Source organism: Brachycentrus maculatus, unplaced genomic scaffold (assembly GCF_059751285.1).
Source record: "Brachycentrus maculatus isolate JH-2025_06_01 unplaced genomic scaffold, ASM5975128v1 h1tg000723l, whole genome shotgun sequence".
NCBI classification, from domain to species: Eukaryota; Metazoa; Arthropoda; class Insecta; order Trichoptera; family Brachycentridae; genus Brachycentrus; species Brachycentrus maculatus.
In genome coordinates, this window is record NW_028281454.1 from 22,501 (window position 1) to 49,394 (window position 26,894).

Here is a 26,894-nt window from a genome sequence, read left to right on the forward strand (position 1 = left end):
ATTTTTGTTCACAAAAATTGAAGAGGAGGATATTGGCAACATTTGGTTTCAACAGGACGGCGCTACGTGCCACACAGCCGAAGCTACACTCGATGTTTTGCGCCCTGTTTTAAAAAAAAAAAGTTATTTGGCGGACCCTTTATAACAAAATTTTCTGGATAAAAAAGTGGTCTTATACAAGCGTTTTATTTATGTTATACATTTTATTTGATTTAGCAATCAGTTGATTGCTAAATCAATTAATAATTTAAAAAAAAACTTAGAAATTTATCTATTTATTTTTTACATTTGTTATTGGATGCTGATGCCTTGATCACAATAAAGCTCTGAACGCTATGAAAAGACTTACTCTGGTTGACCAATGAAGCCTCCATGTCCCGCTTATCTCGGGACAGAAGTGATGTAACGTAACAATGCATTATATTCTTTGTAACCTGATGAATATCTACGCAAGAAAACAGTTAAACTAATACAAACAAACGAAACATATTATTATCAACGTGGTAACCTCTACTTATGCCAGTAATTTACAAAATTTTGATTCCATTGTTTACAGATTTGGCTTTTAATTTGTAGAACTCCATTTTAATTTATATATAAAATGTGACAATCAAACACTGACTTTTTGAGTCTACTAAACTCTATTATTATTTTATAACTAACTAACTAACTAACCATCACGCCGCTTCCCCGCAGGGGTAGGCAGAGAGAATCGAACGCCACACCACTGTCTTTGCAAACATTCTTTGCGTCTCCTCATGCATACCCGACGATTATTGCGACTCCTGACCCGGCCGCTTTCAAGTATTTGATATACCTGATTGTGCCAAGTTTTCCTCGGTCGTCCTCTGCTTCTTTTTCCAACTACATTCGCCCCATAAATTTTTTTAACCGTTCTTTCTTCACTCATACGCTCCACATGTCCAAACCATCTCAACACACCTTTCTTAATTTTATCGATAATGCTTATCTCAGCCTTACATTATATTATTACATTTTATTATTTTATTCTTTAAAAAAATATATAAAAATAAATTTGACATTTTAAAACGTATATAATAGTAAGATTTAGCTTATAATTTGACCAGTTAATTTATTTACAACATTTTGAGTGTTTCCAAATATTTGTTCACGAATTTGGATTATCTTCAATTAGGAGTTATTTTTTATATTATTTTTGACATCTCAACATTGGTCATCTATGTTGAGATATCAAAAAATAATATTAAAAATAAAATAAAAAAATATGTATATAACTCCTAATTGGAGATAATCCAGATTTGTGGACAAGTATTTGGACATACTAAAATGGTGTAAACTATACGATATTATTTTTTGACATCTCATCAAAAATGAAGAAGAATATGGAAGTCTGGGCATTTACGGGGCTTACGACCGTCATAGGCTGGTTTAAGTGATCACTTTACACACGTGTAATATTCACCGATTCAACCCATTATTGACAACCACACTACTCAAATTCTTGGAAGTTCTATATATATGAACCAATTTAGAATAATATGAAAATAACTCCTGTAATTGGAGATAATCCAGATTTTGTGAACAAGTATTTGGACACACTCAAAATGTTGTAAATAAATTATCTGGTCAAATTATAAACTTAATAATAAAAATGAAAATAATATTTTCCGGCGTTTCTCATGTGTGTGATTATAATCCAGGATTCGGATCTCACATACTAATATAAGAGTTTCTGCTTAATAAAAAGCTTCTTTACATCTCACCAATAGATGTCTCTAGTGAAGTTCTAGTGATTCGTGAACAAGGTTTCTAAATTGGTTCATATATATAGAACTTCCAAGAATTTGAGTAGTGTGGTTGTCAATAATGGGTAGAATTGGTGAATGTTACACGTGTGTAAAGTGATCACTTAAACCAGCCTATGACGGTCGTAATCCCCGTAAATGCCCAGACTTCCATATTCTTCTTCATTTTTGATGAGATGTCAAAAAAATAATATGAAAATAACTCCTGTAATTGGAGATAATCCAGATTTTGTGAACAAGTATTTGGACACACTCAAAATGTTGTAAACTATACGATATATTACAAACATAAAACATGTTTTTTAAATGTCATATTCACACGTCGCTCACTCCTTTCAACAACGTCATATATCAAAAATCGTGTTTTTTCAATTGTGCATGTTTTCGGAATGACTAGAATATGTACTATATCCCAGCAAAAGCGGCATATTTTAAACCGAATATTTACCCGCTACAGGGCAGAAAGTGTTGTTTTTGTATTTTGAAGAAAATGTATTGTTTAACTATTTATTTTAAATACACTGAATATTTTTCAAATGGAGAAAAAACCTTCAGGTTTTACCTAAAAAGATCTGTTGCACAGTAAAAAGTTCAATTAGTGTTTTGATATTCATTTTTAATACATTTCATTATATTTTTAAACTTTATAAACGATCTCCTGAAAAATCTTTTTTTTTTATATACGACGTTGTTGAAAGGAGTGAACGACGTGTCTGGAATAACTTGCTTTGAAACAACAAAATATTTTTGGGACCATTTATGTACATATGTTGAGATATTAAAAAATAATATTAAAAAACTCCTAATTGGAGATAATCCAGATTTGTCAACAGGCATTTGGACACACTCAAAATGTTGTAGCCTCTATTTATGCCAGTAATTTACTTAATTGTTATTCCTTTGTTTCAGGAATTTGTCGGAATGTCAGCCGTACGACGTCCCCGTTCTTTTGTTATGCCGTAAACCGAGTTAAACTTCAAGGAAATGTGGAATGATTGTCAACGCGCTTAGGTTATAAGCAGTGATGAACCCTACAACAGTTCTGACGTCAAGTGATAAGTAGTAACGGAATCGTTTTGATAAGTTGAAATGTGTTACGATAGTGTTGAAAGTGATTAGATGTTTGTCAAAGAGAACATCAATATAGTCAAAATGGCGCAGGGCGAGACGACAACTCCTCTGGAGCATAATAAGCACTACAGAACACAAGTGAGTACCATTCATTTAACCCTTAAATCAGACCTTTTTTATATGAGGTAAAGGGATTTTGCATCCCTTATGTCACTGCGACCATATTAGGTCTATTATGACCTCCCTGTATGAAAGCTCGCTCTCAAGACCTGCGTGAGTCATGTATATAGCTCACGACCTGTCTCGGTAGTATGAGCTTCACCTTTTTGAAGTCTAGTAGTGGTCCTCCAAGGATGTGATTTCGTTTGCGAGCGAGTGCGTTACAGTTATAGAGAATGTTGATTGGTGTTGCGTTATCCTCCATACTAAATCTGCAGACTGGGGAGTCATGTAGTCCAAATTTTGATATGTGTTTCCTCAGTCTGCAGTGTCCTGTCAAGGTCCTGGTTAGGATCGTTATTTCTTTCTTGTAAAGCTTTAGCGTTTCTGTGGTGAATATGTATATATGTATATATATATATATATATATATATATATATATATATATATATATATATATATATATATATATATATATATATATATATATATATATATATATATATATTTATTTATATATATATATATATATATATATAAATATATATATATATATATATATATATATATATATATATATATATATATATATATATATATATATATATATATATATATTTATATATATATATATATATATATATAATATATATATATATATATATATATATATATGTATATATATATATATATATATATATATATATTTATATATATATATATATATATATATATATATATATATATATATATATATATATATATATATATATTTATATATATATATACATTTATACATATATCGGGTATGTATGAGGAGATGCATGCATGTGGAAGCGGCGTTATGTTTAGTTAGTTAGTAAAATATTTTAATTAATATTAAATTTAAATTTTACTTGGTATTTACCAACTGCCTGTTTAAACTATTGTCGCTGCTATGGATTTCAATAAATAAGAGTATTTACCAAGTAAAAGCTTAATTTTTTACGGATAGATATTATCCCAAAGTGCCTGCCGAGTAAATTAATGACATAAATATAAATTTAATATCTGAAAATGAAAAAAACGCTAAAAATAATTGAAAAGGGAAATATGCATATGTAGAAGGACTGAAGACAAGCTACATCTGAAATACTCATCTGCCGTACGTTTGTATGTTACATAACAAAAAGAAGCGTTTCTTTTTTTATTCGTTACGTTAAAAAATATCGTTTAGCTTTTTTCTACAACAGATACATATTTTAATTCCATGTTATAAGTAAACGTGTATAAAAGTGCCAGAAAATAAACAAACAAATGAACATAAATTCTGAAGAAAAACAAAACGTTTATTTCATCATTTCGACTGCTTTGATTGGCAAGTTGTTACGTAATGGTTGTACAAAAGGAAGACGGAACGATGAAGAAATATCGTTAAATATTTATCTTTCAAGTTTGTTTTTTAGCACAAATATATCAAATAACTATTTACTTTTCTAAATCAATTAGTATTTCAAAATAAGCCCATTCGTTTATTTTTTGTTATATAATAGCATTTGAAATAAAGGCCAATGTAAACAAGAGAATACTTTTGTGTTTTGGCTAATGTATTGTTTTAATGGGTTTTATTTTCAAGAAATTTTTCACTTTACTAATCACAAAGGAAATGCTCTAAATATTAATAATATTATTATTTATTCCTTCAGACACTGGATTATTTACCCTTTAGATAATATATCGATACATATAATATATATATTTATATATAAATATATATATATATATATATATATATATATATATATATATATATATATATATATATATATATATATATATATATATATATATATATATATATATATATATATATATATATATATATATATATATATATATATATATATATATATATATATATATATATATATATATATATATATATATATATATATATATATATATATATATATATATATATATATATATATATATATATATATATATATATATATATATATATATATGTATATATATATATATATATATATGTATTGTTTTCTGCACTAAGGGGTTATTTTTACATTTTGGAATATATAAAGAAGAAAATTAGAATGTTTGAAAAGAAGAGTCATTGAAAGGAGTAAAAAAAAAATATTTTTAAATATCTTTATAAAAATCAAGTTCAATTAAATATCTATTTTATCTAATTGTGCGCAGATAACACGTCTGGCTTCTCGCGCAGCCGGTCGTTTAATTAATTGTATGTTTGAGATCTCACCCTTAACACTGATTGCAGTTGAGTCACTTTATTGTTTAGTGTATATACTGATACAATAATAATTTACTCTAGATACTACAAACGTATTTATGTATATAACTTATTTTATTGACAGAAACAGGCGATCCTCTGAACTTTTTTTGTATTACAAGTCGTCAGATATGCAAGCGCCAGAATGCGAAAAAATACAAATAAATCCCGAACAACGTAACAAAGAATCCGTGTTATGCAGTTCGCGCGGTGAGGTGGTCGCAGTTATTTATTTTGAATTTACTACACATTATTATGACAATGTTTTGTTCAAAACAACGTCGGTAAACAAATTCCAAAACACCGCAAGTCGGACGATAAATTATTTTAACGATCACATTCCTATGTTTCGTGTTCTGCAAATACTGGGCCAGCGTTTTCCGCGTACAATTTATCGAATGTTAATAATTATTTTTAAACATTTGGCTAAGAAAACCCGTAATAAATCTTGTGGGGTCTATTTGTAACCATCGTTACTGCATTTTAAATTATTTTAAGAGAAAAACGAGTATTTTTTTCCTTTTAGCAGACATGTCAAAATAGTGGATAGAAATAAATCTAATGTAATTTAACATTATTTTCGTTTTGGCTGGTAGAAAAAAAGCGTGTATCATAAAATTGGCACCGGCCTCTTGTTGTGTTTTTGGATGCTGTAGGGTTCTTTCGGAAAGATTTCTTTGGAGAAATGATAACCGCTAGAGTATTGATAAGGATTGGTAGTAGGAAAAACAGCGTATTTAATAATTAAAAAAATTTCATTCTTACAAATATATGCTTATAAGTTCCAAAAATTAATGCAATATGGATATTCAATAATGGGAAGACTGAAAAATATTTCACAAGTGTATGTTTATGCTCAGACATCCATTTTCTGTCAAATAAATAAATAATATATTATTAGATTAAAATCAATATTTTAATCTAATAATATATTGAAAATGCAATTCCATCACGAAGTGTCAGTGGATAATATAAATCTATTAAATAAATAAATACTAATGAGACTCCTATAATACACATAGGATGCTCAGACTTCCGTCATGTTTTTCTTGAGACACCTATAAAATTAATAATAATTTTTATTAATTGAATTAAAATAAAACATGCATTGCATATATCCAAATAAAAATATCTCTGCTAAATAAATGCTTTCTCAATCCAACAAAGATGGCCATTGTGAAACGCCTGAGAACATGATTATCAATTTTTTGTGTAGCTTATAATACAGATCATATATATATAGGAGTTCCGAAAATTTGAGAAGTGTGATTGTCAATCATGGGTTGACGTGCAAGCAGTGAATGTTGCACGTGTGTAAAATGATCATTTAACAAGCCATGTAACACCCAGACTTTCATATTATTCTTCATCTATATTAATAATAAGTGAGGAAAGAACGGTAAAACAAATTTATGAGGCGAATGTAAGTGAAAAAAAGAGCAGAGGAAGACCGAAAAAAACATGGCACGATCAGGTATGCCAAATACTTGAAAGTGGTCAGGTTAGGAGTCGTAACAATCGGCGGGTATGTATGAAGAGATGCATGAACGTGGAAGAGGCAAAGAATGTTTGCAAAGACAGAGTGGTGTGGCGTTCTATTATCTCTGCCTACCCCTGCGGGGAAGCGGCGTGATGGTTAGTTAGTTAGTTAGTTTATATTAATAATAAATAAAACCCTTATCCACACCCCAATGGTGCATAGGGCACTGCGTCATATAAACGCAGTGTTATCTTGATCGTTTACACATGAAGGAAAGGTGATCAGCCCTCCGCTTCAGGTAACAGTTCAGGGTAATATTTAATAAATATTACAGTGAAAAAAATCACTTATATTTATTTTACGCCCCTTGGAAATCGAACCTGGGACCTCCAGAATGGTAGCCGTGCATGCTGACCATTACATTACGGAGGCATCTATATTAAGATGTCCAAAAAAAGTAGTATTAAGTTCTACTTACACCTTCCCGAAGATTTTCACTGTCCAACCTTCTACAGTCTGCTACAGTTCAAGAGTCCTGGTGTTGGTGTTTTGTTATTGCAATAACATATGTTTGTGTTCTAGCTGATAGCAGCCCTGGCAGTGTCGTTGGGCCCCTTCGCGGCCGGGTTGGGCAAGGGCTACATGTCCCCTGCCATGGACTCTCTCCAGGGGAACATGTCCAGCGCAGCCCTGTCTGCTAGAGGGGCCCAGCTCACCATCACGGACCAGCAGGCCTCTTGGGTGGCCAGTCTTAGTCTTCTTGGTAAGGGTGTTTTCTTTATTTCACGTTCTTGTTCATGTTTTTTTTTATTTGTATACATTTATTTAAATCACAATGTATACATATTTATGAGACCCACCAAGCCACCTTGTGTGTCTTGACGGTGGAGTTCTTTTTTAATACATTTTTATTGTTTTTAACGATTTTAACAATATAGACACAAAAAGAGAAAAAAATTAAGAATATAAATATTTTACAATTTTCATAAAATTAACTCTTGATCATTTACCCATTCCTTTATTTTGCCTTTGTTCCATATTTTATTTTGACCTCTAACATCCATCGGCAACAAATTAAAAATGTTCGGAACGATATATTGCAGTGTTCGACTCCCATATTTATTGTTAATTCTTGGGACTATCAAACCTTCGTTGTGTGTAAATCGTGTATCATGGTTGTGTACAAAAGGATTTCGATATTTTTGTCTAGTTTGTTGTTCAACGATGATACTCATCCACAATATTCCACGTACCGGCAGTAATTTTAAATGTTTATATATCAAGATTGGATTGTCCCTTTGATTATGCAGATTTTGAACCATTTTTAAATTTGTTTTCGTATGTTCTTGGGTTGTTTTCCATTCTTCTTCAACATTCTCATAATGTAAGCCTTTCATGTCAACATTCGTTTGAAAATGAGGGCATTTTCTAAGGGAAACAACTGTCATATTAATATTTTTTTGTATTTTTTAATCAAACAATTTTTTAAGTGTATCCAAATACTTGTCCACAAATCTGGATTATCTCCAATTATATGAGTTTTATATTTATTGATATTTAAAAATATTACCATTAATAGGGTAGAATTGGTGAATGTTACACGTGTGTAAAGTGATCGCTTAAACCAGCCTATGACGGTCGCAAGCCCCGTAAAACCCAGACTTCCATATTCTTCTTCATCTATGTTGAGATGTCTAAAAATTATTTGAAATAAAATGCAAGAAGACTCAAAGAATCAGTGTTTGATTTATCATTTAATATATAAATTAAAATGGAGTTCTACAAATTAAACGCCAAATATATAAATAATTATTTTATTGGGTCTAGCATTTTACGTCCATATTAATTCCATAAAAACCCTGAGATGAAGATCGGCAGCAAAATCAAGATCTACAAAACTTGTGTCCGACCCATCATGATGTATGGAATCGAAAGTAGAGCGGACACCGCTGCCACAAAAAACACGCTGAGAGTGTCAGAAATGAAGACTCTAAAAAGCATAACAGGCAAGAGTCTTCGAGATAGAATCAGAAATGCCAGGATCAGGGAAATATGCGAGATCGAAGATGTCGTAAGGTGGGAAAGGCAACGAAGGAGACAATGGTATGCGCATGTGAGGAGAATGGAATCATCCAGACTCCCCCACATCGCACTGTACGGCCAACCCCATGGTAGATGACTCCCGGGCAGACCACCAAAGAGATGGGTCGATAGCTGGGATTCGACTTAGCAGGAGGCTAATCCCTCTTAAAAACAGGCCGCAAGGCCTATAATAATAATAATAAGAAGAAGAAGAAGATTAATTCCATCGATAATGCTTACTTCAGCCTTGCAATTCTTAGCTTATATCACCATTCGAACATCTATCATACATTGTTTTGCCATCTATCATACATAAAAAGGTTCATTTGGGGTAATTTTATTGGGTCTAGCAGTTAACGTACATATATACTTTTTAATGCGCAACGAACTGGTGCGGTAGTTAAAAATAACTGTGTAGAAATTTTCCATTATGTCTTGGAATAATTTTTCTCCATTTTTCACAATCAATATTGGCGTACAATGGCTCGCAGATTGTGAAAGGCAATTTCCCTTTCGCGTTTCAATTTCCCCCCACATTGTTACAGAAACCATGAATATTGCCACGTCAGCTGTGTAATAACATCCCTGAACGTACCCCATGTATTTGTGTATGAAAACAAACATTAAAAGTTTTTAGTTCATTTTCTAAAGTCGCGATTGAATTCTGCGAAAATATACCGCGAGGCTTTTCAATGAATTTCAAATCAATACAATATAATCATCTTTTTATTCCTTATTTTTGAAACCCGTTTGTTCTATAAATATATGTACTATTTAATCAGAAAGATTTTATGAACATTTTATTTAAATCATTATTTATTTTAATCGGGCGTGCAAATCACAACGCGCTCGGCCGCGCTAAGGGCTGGACGTCTCTTCACAATATTTTTTATAGAATATGTATATATTGGAGTTTGACTTTTTTTTAGAATAAACCATGTACCATGTATAGAAAAATTGTCTCCTTACCTTTCAATAACTCTTTTCTTTTTAAAACCATATATTTATTTCGAAAAAAAAATCAATTTTTTCAAAGTTTTCGGAATGCCCAAAAAATGTACTATATCCCAGCCAAAGCGGTATAGTTTTAACTTAATATTTACCCGCTACAGGGCAGTAAGTGTTGTTTTTGCATTTTGAAGAAAAGGTATTCTTTAATTATTTTTTTAAATTAATAAATATTTTTAAATATTATTGAAATGGAGAAAAAACATTCAGGTTTTACCTAAAAAGGTATGTTGCACAGTAAAAAGTTCAATAAATAGCTTAATTTATGTATTAATTTTAAATCAAACACAGATTTTTTGAGTCTGCTAAGTTGTATTTTATAAACAAAAACACATAAAAAATTATATTGTGACAATTGTTTCGCCTTGTTAGGGCATTATCAAACGAATGTTAGACGAATAGACATTCGTTTGATTATGCCCTAACAAGGCGAAACAATTGTCACAATATAATTTTTTATGTGTTTTTGTTTATAAAATACAACTTAGTAGACTCAAAAAATCTGTGTTTGATTTAAAATTAATACATAAATTTAAATGGAGTTCTACAAATTAAACGCCAAGTCAATAAATAAATAGCTTAATATTTACTCATACATTTTATTATATTTTTAAACTTAAAAAACTATCTCCTGAAAAATCTAGTTTTTTTTATATATGACGTTGTTGAGTGAGCGATATATTCACATCTTCTTATAGTACATATAATATTTCTTTTTAAATTCTTTCAGACTCTTTTCATTTTTCATGTAAGTTCAATTCAATTCAAATCAATTTTGCGATTCTGTTTTGAATGTAATAAAAGGTAACTAAAGAGATAATAAAAATTTAAAATAAATGATTTGAATATTAAAAGCATTAAAAAGCTTTGTGGATCATATTGATATATCATTTTGAGAAATAAAAAGACTCTGTGTTTTGATCCACTCACATTTTTACTAACCAACTAGTTTCGGCAACAACCTTTATCAGTCATAAATAAAACCCTTAAGAGGGCAACAGGTTGTTGCCGAAACGAGTTGGTTAATAAAAATTGTGAGTGGATCAAAACACAAAGTGTTTTCATTTCTCAAAATAATATATAAAGATAAATGTGTTTTTGGTTTTTTGGTCCTGTGAACATTTTCTTCTACAATAGTAAATTATTGTTACAATCTCGATTATAAATGCGTGGGTATTCTAATCAAGACGATACTTGCAGTATTGCTGCAACATTCTAGTTTGCGGGCAGTAAACAGTAGAGCGCGCACCCAGCTGAGCAGTTGACCTACTGGGTCAGCGCATAGGGTCACGGGAGTTGACTCCGTAATAGCGGCCAACTAACTGGCGACAAGCGCTCACTCACTCTATAGCCCATCACTCGTTACTCATCCATCAATGAACTGTACGCCAACTATTCTCTCACTCCTTTCAAGAACGTCATATATAATACATTAACTTCATATTACCATAAAGAGATATAAATTATTTAGTTTGCAGTACTTAAAAAAATGTTTTTATTATGATTGTTATATACAAGTATTTAATATTAATAGTTCCACACAAGTATTTAATATTATTTATTATAAGGGTATGCGATCAAAAAAGTTTGGAGGTCACTGATATAGAAGATGCACATTTCGATCACTCCTTTCAACAATGTCATAAATAAAATAAAAACTTTCTAGGAGATTTTTCAGGAGAAAGTTTTTAAAGTTTAAAAATAAAATATAATGTATTAAAAATAAATATCAAGCCACTTATTGAAGTTTTTACTGTGCAACACATCTTTTTAGGTAAAACCTGAAGGTTTTTTTCTCCATTTGAAAAATATTTAGTATATTTAAAAAAATAATTAAGTAATACATTTTCTTCAAAATGCAAAAATAACACTTTCTGCCCTGTGGCGGGTAAATATTAAGTCAAAAATATGCCGCTTTTGCTGGGATATAGTACATTTTATAAGCATTCAGAAAACACGCACAACTGAAAATTGACAATTATTGATGTACTATATGACGTTGTTGAAAGGAGTGAGCGACATGTCTTGTATATTTTTATTTTGCTTTTAATATTCATGTGTTTATTCCTCCAATTTTTGTGAGACAGTCAATCTCACTAATTTAATTTTCATAATCAGTTGAATTTCAGTAAACGCAGTTTTTTTGTTTTTTTATTATTGATATAGTTACTTTTTTTATACAATTAAATACAATTTTTAAACATTTCTACTGAATACAAGCTTATAATTTTAGTTGCACTGAGCGTCTTCAAAAAATAGACTAAGCTCTTGTACTTGGAGAGGGACTTTTTTCTTCTTTTGTTGTTGTTGATAGTATCATGTTTTAAATAAAAAAAACACAACATTTTGAGTGTGTCCAAATACTTGTTCACAAAATCTGGATTATATCCAATTACAGGAGTTATTTTCATATTATTTTTTGACATCTCATCAAAGATGAAGAAAAATATGGAAGTCTGGGCATTTAGAACTTCACTAGTGAAGTTCTAGTGATTCAAGTACAAGGTTTCTAAATTGGTTCATATATATAGAACTTCCAAGAATTTGAGTAGTGTGGTTGTCAATAATGGGTAGAATTGGTGAATGTTACACGTGTGTAAAGTGATCACTTAAACCAGCCTATGACGGTCGTCAGCCCCGTAAATGCCCAGACTTCCATATTCTTCTTCATCTTTGATGAGATGTCAAAAAATAATATCAATAAAATATATTATTTTACTAGGGAACATATATTTTTATGCGGTATGAGGGAGTTATCTTGTTTACTTTTCTATTGTATAGTCTGTATATGTTTGAAGTGTTCATCAAAGTTTCTTTTCAAGAAAGTCTTTTATATTTTTAATTTTGAAAGGGAGGCTGTTGAACTTTTTTTATTCCTAAGTAAATGTAATTTTGTTGGTACTGTTTCGTGTTGCATTTGGGTATTTTTAACTTATTTTTTTATCTTTGAGATTTATTTGTTAAGGACCTCTTTCTCCAGTAGGTATTTATAATTCTGGTCCCTAAGCTGTGTTAAAATGGGCCAACAATAATGCGGGTCCGACGACCCAATTGCGAGTGTCGTGACTGTCACACAGAACGATTCACGTGTCAAATATTTATATTTTATCGCCTAATGAAAAGTAGTTTGTTAGGATCACATTTGCAGTGGCCGCGTATGGAAATTGACCAACTAATTCAATTGTAAAGATATTTATTTCATCTGTCATATATTAATTTAATCAAAATCACATTACGCACAATGCTTGAGAAAGAGTGAAAGAAAATAAATTCTTTCATTAATTGATTCGGCAGTCGCTTTGTAGTAATATCCATCCATTTTTAATTTAAATTTTACTTGGTATATACCTATTTCACAAAATCTACCGGTTTTTGAAAATTATCGAAACATGTGTGACAATATATTTCAAGATAGTTTCTCATGTGTGTGATTATAATCCAGGATTCGGACCTCACATACTAATACAAAAGTTTCTGCTCAATAAAAAGCTTATTTTCATCTCACCAATAGATGTCTCTAGTGAAGTTCTAGCGATTCAACAATGTTTCAAAATTAGTTCATCTTTAGAATTTGAGTAGTGTGGTTGTCAATAATGGATAGAATTGGTGAATGTTACACGTGTGTAAAGTGATCACTTAAACCAGTCTATGACGGTCGTCACCCCCGTAAATGCCCAGACTTCCATATTCTTTTTCATCTTTGATGATATGTCAAAAAATAATATGAATATTCTTTCTTTTAAATATAAATAATTGGGCCTTTTTCGTGAAATATGTTCGCAATTGTTATAAATTTTTAGTGTATGCTTCTTTAAGACCTTACACAATTCTTGACCTTATAAAGAAGAGTACCTTTTAGGTACCTATGAGTATGTACGTTTTACCATAAGTATTTGATTAATGTCTCCATAGAAATACAAACGGTTACACATAATATGTAATATTATATAATTTAGTGAGCTGGGTGGCGATAGGGTTATGGTTCTGGACCGGTATACGCTAGTGAAAGCAATCAGAGGCACCTGCCGCACCCACTGGACCAGGGGTCCTCAAACTGTGAAATAAAATTTTCAAAATAAAAATTATTTAGTTTTAAAAAAATAATCCCACCGTGAATACATAAAAAATGCGTATTTTAAGAATGGGTAGTAAATATACATATTTTTCCATGGATCCCTTTTAAAATCAAATATATTAATATACACACACACATACACACACACACACACACGCGCACACGCACACACACACACACACACACACACGCGCACACACACGCGCGCGCGCGCACAAACAAAATATTAACCTAAATATTATTTAAAAGTGAATATAAAATAAACATCAAATTATGAAATATTCTTTTTTTCATTAATTGATTCGGCAGTGACTTCGTGGTAAAATCTATCCATTATTAATAAATGTTTCACTTAGTAAATACCACTATTTCACCACTATTATAGTTGTATTTAATTAACTAAAAATGCCTTTTTTTCCTGTGTATTTTTATTTTTTTACTATTTTTCCTTTCTTCACATACCCTGTTTTGCAATATCACCATCTAAAATCGGTGACATGAATGCCTTTGATACACTTTTAATAGAACCGAGAAGTCTACTCATTTGATATTCTATATACATTATTGATTTGAACTGTGAAAAACCAAACACCAAAGGTTTCCGTCCCCTCATATGTACGTATACAATGGCGGCTGTTGAAAGCCATCGTTAGTGCCATTATTACGGATTTATGTATGGAGAAGTCTATGGGACAAATGAAAAAATCAACCTGACTAGAATTACAGCAAAATGTGCCGTAAATGTAATTGATGGGATCTATGTACAAACTCAACAAAACACATTTATATGAGTATTAAAAACTAAACATTTGTACGAGTATATTGCCTATACCCAAATTAAACAGCTGCCTGACATATCGATCACTCCTTTCAACAACGTCATATATAAAAAATCGACAATTTTTAGTTGTGCATGTTTTCGGAATGCCCATAAAATGTACTATATCCTAGCAAAAGCGGCATATTTTCAACTTAATATTTACCCGCTACAGGACAGAAAGTGTTGTTTTTGCATTTCGAAGAAAATGTATTTTTTAATTATTTTTTTAAATGTATTCAATATTTTTCAAATAGAGAAAAAACATTCAGGTTTTACCTTAAAAGATCTGTTTCACAGAAAAAAAGTTCAATAAGTTGCTTGATATTTATTTTTAAAACAATCTCCTGAAAAATCAAGCTTTTTGATATATGACGTTGTTGAAAGTCAGGGATCCAAAATAAATTAATTGAAAAAATACTTTATGGAAAGGTATTTGTGTTAGTAATTAGTTATTTTTTCTCATATGTTTCCTTTAAACATGCTTCTTACCCAATTTTTTTTGTACACGCCAATTTACTAAACCCGTTTATTCTTTTACATTTAGCCCTGTGTTAGTTTTGTTGAATTTTTAATATTTTTTTTTAATTTTCTCATTTGCGTTTCAGCCTTGTTAACCTTAATACCATGTGCCAAAAATGAGAAATAGAAATTTCTCATCAGGGATATCATATTACATATTTGACTTATGTATGTAATGTGTTTTGACATAAATAAAATTACCTTTTTTTGTATTAAATGTCAAATTAAAGACTGATTTTTTGAGTCATCTAAGTTATATTTTATTGTTAAAAAAACACATAAAAATCCATTTTAATTTATGTATTAAATGTTCAAACACTACGTTTTTGAGTCTACTAAGTTGCATTTTATTGTTTAAAAAACATATAATCAATTTCGTGTCAATCGTTTCGCCTAGTTATGGCATTTTCATTGGAATATCTTAAAGTGACATTCGTTTGAATATGCCATAACTAGGCGAAACAATTGTCACAAAATTGATTATATGTTTTTTAAACAATAAAATGCAACTTAGTAGACTCAAAAACGTAGTGTTTGATTGAACATTTAATACATAAATTAAAATGGACTTCTACAAATTTATCGCCAAATCCATAAATATAAATTATCTTTTTTTAATTAATGTTTTACTTAGTAAATACCACAACTTCTTAAAATCTACTGTGACACGTGTTTCGATGCATTCCGCATCGTTTTCAAACACCGTGCATCGAAATGCATCGAAACACGTGTCACAGTAGATTTTAAGAAATAGTGGTATTTACTAAGTAAAACATTTATTAAAAATGGATAGATTTTACCACAAAGTGACTGCCGAATCAATAAATGAAATAAATTATCTTAATTAGTCCGCAGTATCAATAAATTGTCCTTTGTTATTGAAATGTTTAATTTAAACTCTTTGTAAAAGGAATAATTACAAATCACATCAGATTGAATGAATGGCCTGCTAACAATATGCCCGTTCGCGTTGACATGTAACACACGATCCGGCACAGTATTGACGACACGCTTACAGTTTTACACGTGTCAATTTCACCGGAATTCACTCAAATTACGTGAACAAATCAGTAGTCTGTTGGAAGTTACTAATACCTGCTAACAGGGTTGGCAATTGTCAGTTATTAAAAATAAAAATAAAAAGTAAAACCGGAATAGCCCGGTCTTTTGATTGATATCTAAATTACTACTGCTAAAATGCTCTAAAATTAAGGGAAAATGTTTAGTTTCGCAAGTAAAATCCTAGTCCGCTTCCGGTATGTCATGGTCAGCACGCTCGGCTACCATTCTGGAGCACCCGGGTTCGATTCCCAGAGGGAGGCCAACTGATTTTTCCACTCTAATATTTCTTCAAGATTACTCCTCTTACTCCTCTTGTTTTTACAAATTACAAATTAAAGACGAAATTTAAATTGGCGAACTTTTTAAAAATTTTAATGCAATCACGAAAACATTTAACATAGACTTGTTTGAGAATAACCGCAGCAGTGTGAGGTACTTTGTTAATTGTGCATATGTATGTGTTTATGTGTGTGTGTGTGTGTGTATATGTGTGTAAATGTGTCCACGTGAGCGTATGTGTGTGAGTGAGTATGTTTGCGAATGAATGTTTTTATATATCATGTATATATTTGTGAAGACCTGTTATTGACTTTATTGCTTTGTATTTGTAGCTGTTGGTTTTCCTAAAAAAATATGCTGTACTGGTACCTGAAGCAGAGGATTATCACCATTCCTTCATGTATTATTGATCAAGATAACGCTAATGATGCAGTGCCCTATGCACCATCGGATACGGATAAGGGTTTGAAGATGAAGTATTCATTCAATAATTCGAACCCTTATCCGCACCCCAACGGTGCATAGGGCACTGCATTATATAAACACAGTGTTATATTGATCGTTAACACATGAAGGAATGGTGATCAGCCCTCCGCTTCTGGTACCAGTCCAAGGTAATATTGAATAATTGCAAGAGTGAAAAAGTCACTTGTATTTATTTGATCCCCTGGGAATCGAACCCGGGACCTCCAGTACTGTGGCTGAGCGTGGTGACCATTACACTACGTAGGCGGACAAAGGCGAATATGAAGTATGGCAAAATGATTATGAACGTTATGTTTTGATTTTTTTATACCGGTTGTAAACTATTTTAAATGTTTGTATCAGCCCTGCTCATCTAAATGTATGTATACTCGTACATTGTACACGTGAAGTTTTCAATACTCTGTGCTTTATTCATCACACGTAGAGCCGAAACACGCAGAACGAATATTATACCGTGTGTGCATGTATGTGTGTATGTAATACACACATTGAAAGCTGCTTTTAGTATAGTATTCATCCTAGGAAGTTGTTAGAATTGCGGGATATGGGAATATATTTTTATTCTATGAATCAGTAAAATGTAATGAGTTGGCGTCATAAGTTCCAAAAACCTAGTCAATTATTTATTTATTTTTAATTCATATCACCCGTAATTTATGGATCCAATTGGACATTGATTAAAGAAAACACTTGTTTTTTACCACTTGAGTTTTACTATAGACTACATGTTTCAGAAGTTAAACTTCCATCATTCAGGTCTGTATAGTAACTAAAATATAAAGTACAAAATTGTTCTATAAATAAGGAGAGGGGAAAGTAAGGGGAAGGGGTTAGTCAATTGGACATTGTTAGTTAGATTTCTAACTAAGTTAGTCGGTGACTGGAAACTATGTTCTAATGCTGTTTATACTGACATCTCAACATAGATGATGAAGACCATGGAAGTCTGGATATTTACAGGCTTACATACGACGATCCAATTGGACATTGTTATTTTTAATTAATGTTTTACTTAGTAAATACCACTATTTCTTAAAATCTACTGTGACACGTGTTTGACAAGGACCCAAATCTAAAATTTAGAATTAACTTCACATACGGTGTTTGAAAATGATGCCGAATGCATCGAAACATGTGTCACAGTAGATTTTAAGAAATAGTGGTATTTACTAAGTAAAACATTAATTAAAAATGGATAGATTTTTACCACAAAGTGACTGCCGAATCAATTAATGAAATTATTATTTATTTATTGATTTGGCGTTTAATTTGTAGAACTCTATTTTAATTTATTCGAGTCTACTCAGTTGTATTTTATTGTTAAAAAACACATCAAAATTAATATTATGATAATTATTTCGCCTAGTTATAGCATTTTCAAACGAATGTAAAGATTGAATAGACTGACAGTCCTTAAAAAACTATACAATTCTAGGTACTTAAGTAATAGTTTTAACATGTGCAAACAAAATCTGTGTTTGATTTTACAATGAATACATAAATTAAATTATTATGCATTGAATTAAAATTATTGTAATGGTCAAAATTATTAGTTTGATAGGCACCGTGGCGTAGTTGGGTAGACGCATGACTACTAAACATGCGTCTCGGGTTTGATTCCCGCCAATTGCAAAATAAATTCAAGAAAGGTTTATTTTCAATTGGTAATTGGAGTGTTTGTGATGTATTTTCAGTCACCTTCCCTATCCTTACCAGCCTACCTGCAGATAAGCCTTTATAAGTAAAGGCTTTGGGGGCTATTCCTTGAAAAAAAAAACATTAAAAAATAGTATAGATATAGTAATATTCAAACTAACAAAAAAAAGTAACTTTAAATAGGTTTGATTTTGGCTTTTTTCGATTATCTTGAACCGCATAATACTGAGCTGGAGATATAATAGAATTCTGAATATTGAAAACAAAATATTCCCTTCATTACATAATTAATTTCGCGGTCACTTTGTAGTAATATCTATCCATTTCAATTTCAATTTTATTTGGTAAATACCACAATTCATTAAAATTCACGTTTCGATGGATTATTTGGAAAGCAGGAGTTATTCTTTTCACATACTTAAATGTTTAAAAAAAACTCCTAATGTGAGATAATCCAGATTTGTGACCAAGTATTCGGCACTCCTTAAATGTACTTAACTAAAAATCCTTCAAATGCAAATCTATTATTTTTACTGTATTCTATCGAAATAGTAATTAAAGTTGCGACAAAACGTGACCAATCCTGTGTTAAACCAATATGAAATCATTCAATCGCACCAAAACGTAACAATTTTACAAGCTAGAATTCCTGATTACTTAAAATCATTTATAATAGAAATGTAACGTTTTGGTGAGAACCTCCACCTAAAGACATGATCTTGTATCAATATCCATAACTTTCTTCGCTGCATCGATAACGCGTATCGCTACTATACAGTATTTTATGAATGGCCAAACTCTTCACATGTGTGTGGCCCAAAGTGCGTAGCCAGTCGGCGTGGTGCCGGGAGTAGGTAGCAGCGGTCATTCATTCTTTTCATATGGTCCAAAAACGAAACTACACAACAAGACGCACGTCTCGAATCCACGTACCAAAACCTGCCAAAAGGTGCAATCTCCCATCAGCAAAACTACATTTTTTTAATTTAAATTTACTTGTATTTTTTCTGCAGTTAGATTATATAACATTTGATATAATTATATTTTTTTATTTATAATATTTAACTATGTGTTTTTTATTTAAAATATTTCATTTAAATGTCCGCCGCCGTAGTGTAATGGTTAGCACGCTCGGCTACCGTTCTGGAGGTCCCGGGTTCGATTCCCAAGGGGGGTAAAATAAATATAAGTGATTTTTTCACTGTCATATTTACTATTTATTTAATATGTATTTATATATATTTACATTTCCTTACAGTAAGCAAAACATTTATCACATTTAGCACAGTATCAGTATCAGTATTAAACGCAGCAGCGAGACTAATTTTTGGAATTTCTAAATTCAGTCACATCACCCCACTACTTCACAAACTCCACTGGTTACGCTTTCCCGAAAGGGTTGAGTATAAACTCTGCCTACTCATGTATAAATCAATACACAATATGGCTCCAGAGTATCTTAAGGAGCTGTGTATTCCAGATGACTTGGTTGATAGACGTCTCACGCTTCGATCGGCAACAACATCTGCAATGGGCAAAGTTATCTTACCAGCTCGCAACCAACGCACTAAATTTGGCGAGCGTGCCTTTGCTGTTGCAGGACCGACGGCGTGGAATGCTCTTCCACCAATGGTTAGAAATAGTGAGAGTGAGATGATCTTTAGAAAAAGACTAAAAACACATTTGTTTGCTAAATCATTTCCACCATAATATTTTCCCCAATGAATTCACCGTGAAGCGCCCTTGAGGTATTTTTTTACGAAAATGGCGCTATATAAGTTATCCAAATTTATTATTATTATTATTTATTTTTAAATTCTTTCAGACTCTTTTCATTCTTCACACATTCAGGCATCTCATACCTTTTCAAACCATTATACATTAAACAATTTTGCGACTCTGTTTTTTTTCATAAATGGCAGACTTATTTTATCATTATTATAAATAATATTGTCATATGTGGCAGTCTTGTTATTCTTTGTTTTCATTTTGTAATTCAAGCCACTGCGCAAATGTTGTACGCACTGACGCGACGACTTTACCACGCGCACATCAATGAAACAGCTTTCTCGGAACGTGGTAACCAGACCACACTAGCAGACCTCTCTATTCAGAATCGAACCAGTGACTAGCACTTAAAGTGTTGCACACATGGCGACCTAGAGTTATTACAAATCTATCATTCCTAATTTGTCTTGTACACTTCACTTTTACTATTGCTCGTAATTCAATCCAAGACACATCAATTTATCTCCATATAACTTAATGGAAAACGTTATATCGTTTATCTACTCAAAATATAGTATATCAATTAAGATGTTTTAAAGAAAATCTAACACTTTCTTTTCTGCGATGTCGACGTATACTGACATTTATGACATTCTTCGTTGACCTCTATGCGCAATTAAATGGTGTATAGGGCATCGAAAGGATATGTTTTTTGATCGCCTTTTAAAAAATATTATTAATCAATTTATTTTCATTTTATACGTTTTAAAAAATCCACATGAATACAACAGAGATGATTTTTTTTATGAAATTAGTTCTTGATACCTTCCATGATGGATGTAACTTTATTTGCTTTCAAGTGCATTATTTGGTTTATGCACTTGGTAGAGCTAAGTTTACTGCCATATAATGCTTCGCTTTTATCCTATTTTGCTACCCTTCCGTGATCCGATATAATGGTTTTGTCTCTGCAAATGGTTGATGAATTTGCAAACGATTACAGATTTTAGATGCAAATATACGGGGGGATTTGTTTTAATTGAGGGATTAACAATTTAAGCTAGTATAAACTAGGTAAATAGCTAGTATAAATGGCGCTATATAAATAGCGCCATTTTCGTAAAATACTACCTGAAGGGCGTTCAAACAGGCGTGAATTGTTATATGAAAATGGTGATGATAGAGAAAAATACGTATGTAATAAAAAAAATCGTCAATCGGCTGAGTCTAGAGAAGAGGAAAGTGTCTTCGTCAGTTGGAGCATGGCCAAGATCTTGGGAAGATGTCTTCCTGAGCAATGGTCACGCCGGAGAGCAGCTTGTGGAGCTCCTCGTCATTGTGTATAGCCAACTGCAGATGGCTGGATGATCCTGATCTTCTTGTTGTCTCTGTCGACTGATGATTGATGGCAACCTTTGTTTGGTTTCAGGTGCGTTGTTTGGCGGTGCCCTCGGTGGAGCTGCTATGCGTCACGGTAGACGGAGAGCGCTTCTGGTCATATCGCTTCCCCTCTCTATGTGCTGGCTTCTCACGATGTGCGCAGACTCCGTGAAGATGCTATTCGCGACGTCTCTGGTGGCTGGCTTCCTATGCGCTATCGTGTCCATGGTGTCACAGGTGTGTACTTTTAGAAATTTGAACAGCGTTTTGAGGTCAGCCAACAGGTCGTAAACCTGTTATCGGCCGGTTTAAGTGATCGTTTTACATATTGATATTTCAACAGGGCAAGATTAAAAATCATCGAAAAAGAAAGAAAAAAAATAATTGTCGTAAAAACAGGTTCAAAAGCTTTTCTAAACGAAACAGGATTGATAATGGTGGTATGTCGTGAGATGCAAATGACGTAAGTGAAGGAACTCATGATGAAGGACATTACTTTTTTTTAAAGGAAAGGGGAGATCACTAAGTTAATATGAAAGATAGTGTTATATTACCATACCAAATTTAACGATTACTACTACTACTAACCCTTATCCGCACACAGTGGTGCATAGGGCACTGCATCGTATAGAAGCAGTGTTATCTTGATCGTTAAATACACGAAGGAAAGGTGATCAGCCTTCCGCCTCAGGTACCAGTCCAGGGTCATATTAAATAAATAATAGACTGAAAAATACTTTTAATAAACAAAATAACTAATAATGATTTCACGTAGATGAAAAAGAATATAAACGTCTGGGTATTTACAGGGCTTACGACCTGTCATTGGCTGATTTAAGTGATCGCTTTACACACGTGTAACATTCTGATGATTCTACCAAATGATAATCACACTACTGAAATATTCGGTTGTTGTATTTATCCTTTAATTGACACCTTCTTTCAAATGCTTGTTTTCGGCACAATCTATGATTGCGATGAGTATTTAAAAAAATATATAAATTCATCTTCATCTATGCTGAAATATCAATAAAAATAACTCCCAGATTTATGAACAATGATTAGGACACAATCAAAATATTGCGATCATTTAATACACTTTGTGTAATATTGTACTAGCTCCAAGTATTATCATTGAATAAAAACTGGTTGCAATAGAGGTAAAAAAATATTTTAAAAGCATTTGATAGTACTGTACGTGAAATAATTTTAATGAATCTCACGTGCATTCATAAACGATTCAGCCATATTACTACAAAGCTTACGTATCCATTAAGTCCTTATGACTAAAAAATGTTATAAATAATAACAATAATAATAATAATAATAAATTTGGATAACTTATACAGCGCCATTTTCGTAAAAAAATACCTCAAGGGCGCTTCACTATGAATGAATTGGGGAAAATATTATCGCGGAAATGATTTAGCAAACAAATGTGTTTTTAGTCTTTTTCTAAAGATCATCTCACTCTCTTTATTTCTGACCATTGGTGGAAGAGCATTCCACGCCGTCGGTCCTGCAACAGCAAAGGCACGCTCGCCAAATTTAGTGCGTTGGTTGCGAGCTGGTAAGATCACTTTGCCCATTGCAGATGTTGTAGCCGATCGAGGCGTGAGACGTCTATCAACCAATTCATCTGGAATATACAGCTCCTTAAGATACTCTGGAGCCATATATGAATGTTTCTATGAACTCTATTTATATGGTTGTTCATTCATAATTACATCTTACAAAGAGATCACTCGTACTAGTCGATGACAGGTCAAAACCCCAATAATATAATTAATATAATTCTTTTATTTTTTTCTAAGTATTGAATTGTTTTCGCATTTTCGTGTTTTAATAGTGGAACTAGGGCGGTTCTTTTGATGTAATGACATCATTGAAAGCGTATCACGCTATTAAAAAACCTTTGTTAAATTCTAATGTATGTTGCGTTGATTCATTCTGCCCACGTATATTTGTGGAGGTCCTCACCAAAAAGTTACCTTACAAATATTGCAGAAAAAATCATTTAAATGCAAATCTGTTCTGTTTACTGTATTCTATCGAAATCTTAATTAAAGTTGCGATAAAACGTGACCAATCCTGTGTTAAACCAATATGAAATCATGAAATCGCACCAAAACGTAACAATTTTACAAGCTAGAATTCTTGATTACTTAAAATTATTTCTAATGGAAATGTATCGATTAAGACGTTTGATGAGGACTTTTTGGGGAGGACCTCCACATTTAGTATACTAAAAACATTTCCCTATCTTTGTTTCCAGGTATACATCAGCGAGATTGCCGGCCCTGATGTCAGAGGCTGTCTCTCATCTCTCCTGAAAATCTTAAACCAGATCGGGATCTTGATAAGCTTCACCGCCGGAGCGTACTTGGATTGGCAGCAGCTAGCCTTGGTAGTGGCATGCGCTCCAATCGCCTTGTTCCTATGCATCATCTACCTCCCGGAGACTCCCAGCTTCCTGCTGCTCAGAGGAAAGGACGAAGACGCCGCCAAGTCCTTGCAATGGCTAAGAGGACCACAAGCGGACGTGAGGCAAGAACTAGCCACGATAAGAACGAACATCCTAGCCAGCAAAAGGATATCAGACACCCGCCAGTATTTCAGTAAGAGCATGTTTTCTTCGAGATTGACAGGCCCAGTGTTGATAACTTGCGGCTTGATGCTCTTCCAAAGGTTCAGCGGCGCCCACGCTTTTAGCTTTTACGCCGTATCTGTGTTTAGAAAAACATTCGGGGGTATAAGCCCACATTCTGGGGCTATCGCTATGAGTGTTGTTCAGATTCTGGCATCCTGTATTTCTGGGCTATTGATAGACACAGTGGGTCGGCTTCCGCTTTTGATTTCGAGTGGGGTGCTTATGTCTTTGGCTCTAGCGAGCTTCGGGTCGTATATTTACTACGAAGAAGTGTACAGACACACGCTGATAACGGCTACTACCAGCTTACATGGAGAGTACGACTGGGTGCCTTTGACTTGTGTGCTAGTCTTCACGATCGCTTTCAGTCTCGGGATCAGTCCAATTTCTTGGTTGCTTATAGGAGAACTCTTTCCGCTAGAGTTCAGAAGCCTCGGGAGTGCTCTAGCCACGACGTTCAGCTATCTCTGCGCATTCGTGAGCGTGAAGACCTTCGTGGACTTTCAAGAAGCCATGGGTCTATATGGAACATTCTGGTTGTATTCCGGTGTTTCCATATGCGGGTTGTGTTTCGTGGTCGTATTCGTCCCTGAAACGAAGGGACGAGAAATGGACGAGATGGACCCAAAGTATATTGAATCTGTTTGTATTAACAGATAATTAAGGATATTCTAAGATAGTATTTATTTTTGGTATACATAAGGAGGCTTGAATTATATATTACAATAAAAGCCTGCATTCGAAAGTGGCCATTTATACTTAAAATGTAAAAATTACGTAAGTATTAAATATTTTTATAGATTTAAAAATGTTAGTTGTATTAAATATCATAATAATGACTGATTAATCCCATCAAATTTATTTATGTTTTGTTAGGTAATAGAATATTTATTTATTAAGAATTTAATACTTCAATTCAACTGAAAACTGTTGATATTACATATTATAAATACTACCTGTATCCTGCCATGCGTTGCTGTGGCTCATTCTAGTTAAACGGAAAGAAATTTTCATTACATGATGCTTGTGAAGTAATGAGAATATTAAAATACATCACACAACAAATCAATCGAAAACAATACAAATAAGTCGTTGCAGCTGTCAAGAAACACGCTTCCTGTCATAAAAAATGTTCAGTTTTAGAGTGTGTTGCTGTTATTTTCAACAGATAGCGCTGCCATTGCGATAAAAATATTTTTGAAGAAACGAAAACATTTTTTTGCATGTCATAAGTAAACACCAAATTTCAAAAGAGATCGATGTATAACTTAGGGATATCTAAAATTATGAACAAACTATCATTAAAAATTTAATTTATATAGATAGATAATAAATAAAGTAAAAAATTCGCGTGTTTGAATGCAACATTTCGTCAAAATTTCAAAGCAATCCGTGAATTACATTGGAGATTTAATTTTTTTAACAAACGAACGATGACATTTTGATTGATATGGATTTTAATATAAATTACCCAATTAGTGTGATATTTATGCCCACATTGGAATTCTGCATACAAAGCTTTATTAATTATCCAAAATCATTGTTATTATTATTGAATGGGTCTTACGAGTTGCATTTCGCTATCAAAATTAAAAATATATATGTTTATTACTTATTCAATAGAAATGGCTGACAAATTTGAAAAATATGAAAAAAATTCAATTTGTAAATATATTTTCCTTTTTTTTTCATATGAACATAATTCACTCTAAATCTTTTATCCATATTGTTAAATATTATTTTATTATTTATTTCTGTATTATTAAAACTGAACTTATGTTTTCTTCGAAATATTTTGTGTATTGTCTAATTTACAGTGAATTTTTATTACTTGTATAATTTTTAAAGCATTTATTTTTATACCCGATTTTTATCCAAATATGATTTTATTTAAAAAAATGTACATGAATGACGATTTTTTTGTTGTTTTTAAATCAGGCCAATATTTAACTAAATTTACGATTTTAAAATTTATTTATTTATTCAGTTTTCTTCAAAAATCAATATACTGAACTCTCCTTTAATGGGATAGAACAAAAGATGAATCTTTAAAAGTATACTTTATATAAATATAGTTTACTTTTTGAAGGTTCATTTATTAATAAATTCATTTCAGGCTTTGTTAAATGAATGTTGAACCATTTTAAACATGACTTTTTTCGATATTGTATAAAAAGGAAGTTCAATGTAACACTTTTTAGTCATAAATTTTTTTATTACCATTTCGCATTTAAATAAGACTGTAAGTAAAGATATATTCTTGCAATTTAATACAATATCTATCTAATATATATTATTTACACATATTTCTATTTAATAAATTAAAACACAGTGTAACGTAAAATATCGTTCAAGTCCTAAA

The 26,894-nt window shown here is 31.9% G+C and overlaps 1 protein-coding gene across 1 annotated transcript in view; it reads left to right on the forward strand.

The window, feature by feature from the left end:
* LOC148300409 (facilitated trehalose transporter Tret1-like) overlaps window positions 1–25,597 on the forward strand; it is a 48,061-nt gene extending 22,464 nt beyond the window's left edge. The window contains exons 2-5 of the mRNA XM_088274842.1: window positions 2,697–2,996; window positions 7,370–7,550; window positions 21,932–22,119; window positions 24,158–25,597. Of these exons, the coding sequence (XP_088130968.1) occupies window positions 2,907–2,996; window positions 7,370–7,550; window positions 21,932–22,119; window positions 24,158–25,192 (1,494 nt within the window). The 5' untranslated portion in view covers window positions 2,697–2,906 and the 3' untranslated portion in view covers window positions 25,193–25,597. The remainder of the gene's footprint in view (window positions 1–2,696; window positions 2,997–7,369; window positions 7,551–21,931; window positions 22,120–24,157) is intronic.
* Window positions 25,598–26,894: the final 1,297 nt, after the last annotated feature.